General features: G+C 27.1%; 1 protein-coding gene across 2 annotated transcripts; it reads right to left on the bottom strand.

Annotated features, from left to right (window-relative positions):
- Positions 1–1,599: 1,599 nt before the first annotated feature.
- LOC108482644 (uncharacterized) lies at positions 1,600–2,834 on the bottom strand. 2 transcript variants are annotated; one of them, XM_053020321.1, is made up of 3 exons: positions 2,457–2,834; positions 2,239–2,366; positions 1,600–2,161 (listed from the first exon to the last, which is right to left on the bottom strand). In XM_053020321.1, the coding sequence occupies exons 1-3, from the start codon at positions 2,617–2,619 to the stop codon at positions 1,766–1,768; spliced, it is 687 nt and encodes a 228-aa protein (XP_052876281.1). In that variant the 5' UTR covers positions 2,620–2,834; the 3' UTR covers positions 1,600–1,765. The 2 variants fall into 2 exon arrangements, with proteins under 2 accessions (XP_052876281.1, XP_017641255.1); XM_017785766.2 differs by having other exon boundaries at positions 2,239–2,834.
- Between the last annotated feature and the right edge of the window lie 3,845 nt (positions 2,835–6,679).

Here is a 6,679-nt window from a genome sequence, read left to right as displayed (position 1 = left end):
AAAAGGGCAATAAAAAATACACATGAATATCATCCCTCCAGAACACATAAAGAATATCTGCGAAAAGATAGTGCTTACCCACTTGAGATGTTTCCAAAATGTTGTTTTTAAAAGCTTAGTTGTAACCGTCAATATCACTACCTTTAGCAATTTTTTTTCTTTTAACCTATTTCAAATCAATTGCAAGTATTTTACTTATTTTCCTATTGTTTGGGCTTTAGGGTAATGTTTGGCATTTTACATTTAATAACTCAGGGTTTAGAATCTTAGTTTGGGGTTTGGTTCTAGTTTTTGGAGTTTTCCAATTAGCCATCATTGATATTTTTATAACCTTTTTTTCTTTTCTATAAAATATTATTATATTTTTGTAATTGTTACTAGTTATGTATTTGGTGCCAATATCACATAATTATCAAAGAAAATTTTACTTTTCGTCTCAATCCATTTTTAACAAATAAAGACATCATGTTTATTGGGTTTATCGTAGTTTTCTTTTATCAAGTTAATAAAAATTAATAGATTAAGATTTAAGAATAATATTTTGCATATTATTAGGGAGTTTTAGACTTTATAAGTAGGATAAGGAGTTGACAAATATTGTACAATTGTCTAGTAAAATACTTAAAAAAAAAGAGACACATTAAATTTTTTAAGACTACTTGTGAAATAAAAAAATATATATTATCGATGTATCGAATACAAACCCTAAGATTTAACTACTTAATCAAAATTGTTTGATAAATAAAAATAAGGGATAATATATTTTTGGCCTATGATAATTAGGTCCATTTCGGTACCTGTACTTATTTTAAATCTACTTTGGTATCTAAATTTGGTAACTTGATTCATTTTTATCATTGGACTTGAAAAATATAAAAGTTCGATGAAGTGAAATTTTGAGATTGAGCCACATCTTCACTTGAAAATAAAAAAAAAAATATATATAAAATTTCTAAGTTATGACGTGATATAATCTTTAGAGTGTCACATACAATGTTCTAATAACTGGACCAGTGGTTGAACTGGTCAGACTATTAATTTTCGATTCAATCAGTTTGATCAATTCAACTAATAAACTAAGAATAAATAAATAATTAAAATTCATAAAAAAATTAAAAAATGAAAAATTTATTAAACAATTCAACTACGAATTTAGTTTAATTTTTGATTTTTACTGATTTTGATCAATTTTCAATCAATCACTCAACCCCTTTGTTTGAATTAACATATTGGTCAATTCTCCGTTTATTCAATCTGACTGACTGAACCAATTATATTTCGAAAATATTAATCATATTACTAAATATTAATAAAATCTAAATTGAAAATCCGAAATGAATATAATTACCTAAGAAAATGAAATTAAAAAAATACTAGTAGCAAAGGAACTTATTAATTATCCGGTTAAGAGCCAAAAATTATATTTTCCGATTAATAAGTTTGATTAGGAGCTCGGTTATTTATGGGTTGTCTTTGGCAATACTCCAATTGGCTACTTTATGGTAGTTTAGTTGTCAACATCCGTCGATCCATCAAATTTAATTAAGCCCCCAAGTCTGTGTTCAATCAATAAACAAACAACAGAGTGCTTTAAACAAATTTATGTGAATTCCCAATAAAGCCAAAGAGAAGATAAAGTTGTTGCTATCTTCAATTTGGAAATTTAAAAAAGATTTCTACGTTCTTTGTTACATACATTACCATCATGGACATCAATCTGAACTAGACAGCAACAGCCGACATATGGAAACAAGCAAATTATATGTTAGCTATATATTAATATCATGTCCATTACAACTTGAGTTGTGATCTCCTCTGCTATGGCGTCTCCAATTACTAGTCCTATCTCCTTCTGTTCTTCATAAACATTCCATTCCTTGGTTGAATCCATTCCATCCAACTCCAACAATTCCCTTCTGCTCCATAATAAGGGAACCTTGTTTGTTGGCTGCAAAACCCTTTTCGATAGTGAAAATGGTGAAGAATTAGACCCATCAGGCTCTGCTAACTCTCTTAATCCTGGCTTGCTTTGAACAAGTAAATTCCAGACTGAAGCTGAAAATATTATCAGCTTACTCAAGAACAAGCTTTTCTGCCTCGTCATGTAAAACTGAGGGCTGTATTCCATGCAACCGCACTGAAGCTTTGAATCTGCAACATCCTGTTAGCTTTATATCAAATCTCTTTTCTTTATGCAATAACAGAAAATGATAGATAAACTATAAAAGCTTTTTCTACCTTCTTTTCCCTTTCATTGTAGAGTTTCAACATAGGCGGCTCATCTATGTCAGTATCTGAGCATGAATTATACACTGTTGTGCTGCTAGCGGTGGAAAATGTATCTGAAGAATTCTTGGCTTTTGACCCTTTAATTGCAAACAACTTGTTACATACTACAACTTTAAGTAGTTTAGGGAAGTTGGGAATACCCTTCTTGTTGATCCTTAAAAACTTGCCTGAATTTCCATGGCAGCCAATGGACTTGTTGTTTCTCAAACACCCTCTTTCTGAAAGGTAAATCTCTAAGATGAAAGGTTCTTGTTGTTGTTGAAGGAGCTCCCCAAGTTGTCTTCCTGCTGGCTTGGATGGTGATGATGATGATGCAGTCCTAGTCGCCATTAGAATAACCTCAAGGGTCTGAAAAATGTATTATTGTGGCTTTAAAGTTGAAAGGGCTAACTAGGTTATTAAATGGGAAAGACAAGACATATCTGTCAGTTTGGGACTGAACAATATCAGAAACACAAAAGGAAGATTGGGTTTGTAAAGCTATCAAAGAGAGAGACAATTGTCAATCACAATCTCAAGGTTATAAAGCTTTAATTCTAAGGCACCACCCACAGTTTTGTGCTCATTTAGTCTAGCTGTAATACCATCTATGAACGGTAAAAATAGGATAGGAGGTTATTTCATTGCATTTAAAAAAGAAAAAAAAAGGAATTATATGAACTAATTAAAATTTTTACTTCTTATTCAATCTTGGGAGCTTGGTCGGATCTATCTCTTATTTTATATGCATTCCAATTTATTTTTTGGTGTTGGTAATTAATAATAATAATAATAATAATAATAATATGGTCCCAAAAGCAGTTGTCGTTTTCTGAATGGTGTCCAAACTAGTCTACATTGCTGATGGGAACACACGCAAATTCAATGCTGAAATTAGGCGCCAGAAATTATTACGTAAAATTTAAATAAAAGATGAATATCACAAATTAAGATTATTATTTGAAAAACAGAGCTAAAAAAATGAAAAATAATTTTAATTGGTATTTAAAGTAATAAAAATCTATAAATAAGACCCATGATGATCTATGAACTGCGCTTATAGAGTTAAAAAGCTTCATTGCATGTGTCTCAAATAGTTATTCTAAAAATTATTAATATTAGAGATATAAACTATTAGATCTAATTGAAATATTCGGAACGAGATCAGGTGTAGTTATTTACTTATAAATCTATTAAGGGGTTCAACTCTCTTTTTAAGAGAAGTCCTTGAAATAGAGATATTATATTTAGATGTATATTCTCAATTTTAGTCTAGAATTTTATCTCTAGACTTTGAAGAGAACCAAAAGAGTTTACAGAATTTAAGGAGTGTTTCACCACCAAAGAAATATTTAGCATTTAACTGTGGCAGGTTCGAATGCATGATATTATATGCCATTGGCAAGTAAGGATACTAGACAAGTGGTGGTGTTTTTATCCACTAAGACCTTTTAAGGACATTAGTTTGAACCCCATCAAAGTAAAAAATGTTAAATATTTCTTTAGTGGCAAGACGCTTCCTAAACTACGTGAAGTCTTTTAGATTTTTTTTTTTAAAAGTAATTTTGATAGACTAAACTCAAAGTTAAAAATGAGCATAGATATTTAATTCTATATAGATGAATGGAAGTCCAACTGAAAAAACATTATGTAGATGATTGATTCACATAGAGCAACAAAAAATTTATATTAAAAATTATTTTCGAATTGGATCATAATTTCTATTTTTTTATAAAAAATCAACGTCACATATTTTACACTAACCGAAAAAGAAAATGGTTATAATAAAGATTAATGATTTTAAGGGCTATATTCCTTGGAAATTATGAATGATTTTATTTCAGGGCTTCTTTTTGCTTTCGTTTTTCCTTTGTTTGTGCATATTTAATATCGAGGTCGGTTTCTTTTTTGTTGATGACATTATATACATGGGAGGTCCCATTGATACCATGATTTCTGTTTATAAAGTAAATTAAAAAAGACTTGGGAGCATCTTTTAATTCATGAGTTGATTGATGGGTTTCTTTTTTTAATTTGTGTTTGAACTCTAAATTTATGTTTAACCTTGCTTTTCATATAAAAACATATTAACAGTTTATTACATAATTTCTGTGGTTACTTTAAAAATTCTGTAATTACTTGGATAACAAGTTTATGTCAAGTAACTTCAGACATAGTTTTTGAAAGGAAAAAATGTTGCCTCCTCTTTCTCAATATTGGATCGAATTGAGTAAAAAAATTTAAATTTGTTAAGTTGACGAGTCTTATTTTATCATTCTAATTGATTTAATTTTTTAATCAAGTATTCGAGCTAAATTTAAAAATTAAAAATATCAAAATAAAATCTTATTACAGTATAACTAATTTCATGTTAGAACACAAAATTTGAAACTATATATTTTGAAAACTTAAATTTGAATTTGTAATTTACTTGTTTAGGTCCTCAAAATTATTATTTTATTTTTTTAAAATTTAAACATTTTTATATATTTTTTCTTTTTAAATATTGTAAATTTTAAAATATTTATAAAATTAAAATTTTATAAATATTTTGACTTTTGAAAATAACTTTGATATTTTTATTGTATTTTTTATTGAGAGAGGTCAATTTGCTCAATTTCAAAATTGCTGGGACCAAAAATGTATTTACACCAATTTATTATTTGATTTGTTCGAATTACTCAAGTTATTCAAATTGTAAAATTCAACTCAACTTAAACTCGAAAAATCGAATAACTTATTTGAATTTACTCGAAAAACTGAATAATTTGAATAACTCGATTCAATTAACGCAAAATTCAAAAAAAAATTTAATTTTTCTCGTCGAATCAAGTTTTGCTCACCCCTATTTATATAAGGTTGTAAACTAACTGAGATCAAACGAATGAGTATATGTCTATGTTTGTTTATCTATTTTTAAGTTGATTTGTGTTTGATTCGTATTCATTAAAAAATATAAAATTATATTCATGTTCGTTTCTTTAAAATCATATATACTTGTATTTGTTTATTTAAACTTAAAAAAATTATGAATATTAAATAAATATTTTCTAAAACATATCCATAAACATATAATTATACATGTTTACAATATATATATATATATATATATATATATATATAAATCTAATTATGAATAATAAAACTTATTTTTAATATAAAATGATAAAAAAAGAATAATTATATTATAAATCATTACAATAAACACACAAGTAATAATAATGTTATTAATTATATAATAATCAAACTATAATTGAGTGTTAAACAAATATAAATAAGTTTATTTCATGAATATAAATTAACTGTTCAGTTCATTTAGTAAACAAGCATCACAATCTTGCTTACATTTGTTTATTTAACTTGATAAAGTACCATAAATGAATTATTGAACAACACTCTCTTCACTTACACTCATATGCCTATGCAAGAATTCTTTATTTTATTATGATTTCTGAATTTGAATATTATTTTGGACGAACATAAATTTTTTATGGATCGATATAATATTCAATTATTTAATCGATAGAATAAAAAGTTGAATAGTTAAAATAATTATAATTTTTCAACTAAACTCTACCATATAATTTTCGAAAAGAATTATGAATCACTGACTAGTATTAGAAATCATCTTGATATATAAAAGTTTTCATTATTTACATTATACAAAATCATGAAACTCAATAGATCAAATGATCAATATTTTGCAAGTTGAAGTGAACTCAACATTTGATATCAAAACCGGTTCTAGAGTACCAGCAATATGCCCCAAAGGATAGTTGATTCTTGTTGGAATAGGGTAAGTATGATGATTTTAGAGGAAGAACATAATCCTAAATCAGTTATATGTATATATAAGAGTGATATGGAGGTTATTCTACTTGGATTGTATTTTATCTCTTTTACTTAAAAAAAAAGATAAATGAGTATTTATACATTCGATTAAAAAGAAATTAATATTTTTTTATTAAAAAATCATCTATTTATACTTTTAAAAATTGACGTGATTGATAGAATAACCCGATAATGACATGTGACGTGCACATGTATCTCACGCTGATGTATAGTGACTAATTTCTAATAGTAAAAATGGATGAAAATTTTAACAAAAAAATTAGTTTACTCTTTCATCTAACGTACATGAACTAATTTACTCATTTTTTAGTAAAAAAGATAAAAATGATTTAACTCCTAACACATATACTTTTACCATTATATATATTAAAGTTTGATTAAACAAATTAGTGTGAACCATGAGACGGGCTTTGGGGGAAATTGTGAAAACTACAATGGAAGTAGAATCCAAATTTATTTGAAAGAACCCCTCAGCTGCCAAATTTTGTACTATGATGGCCATGGTATTGTCACGCCTCATAATCTGCTCCCTCATATTTTTTGTTCTTTCTCCTGTCAT

This window comes from Gossypium arboreum, chromosome 1 (assembly GCF_025698485.1).
Source record: "Gossypium arboreum isolate Shixiya-1 chromosome 1, ASM2569848v2, whole genome shotgun sequence".
Lineage (NCBI taxonomy): Eukaryota > Viridiplantae > Streptophyta > Magnoliopsida > Malvales > Malvaceae > Gossypium > Gossypium arboreum.
Note: the sequence above shows the minus strand (reverse complement) of the source record. Positions and strands in the feature narration are given on the sequence as shown.

Bases quoted from the DNA above. Each gene is read 5' to 3' on its own strand.
- LOC108482644 (XM_017785766.2), bottom strand. From the start codon at position 2,619: ATGGCGACTAGGACTGCATCATCATCATCACCATCCAAGCCAGCAGGA. The intron at 2,162-2,238 runs GTAGAAAAAGCT...TAAAGCTAACAG, and splicing joins ACAATGAAAGGGAAAAGAAG to GATGTTGCAGATTCAAAGCT.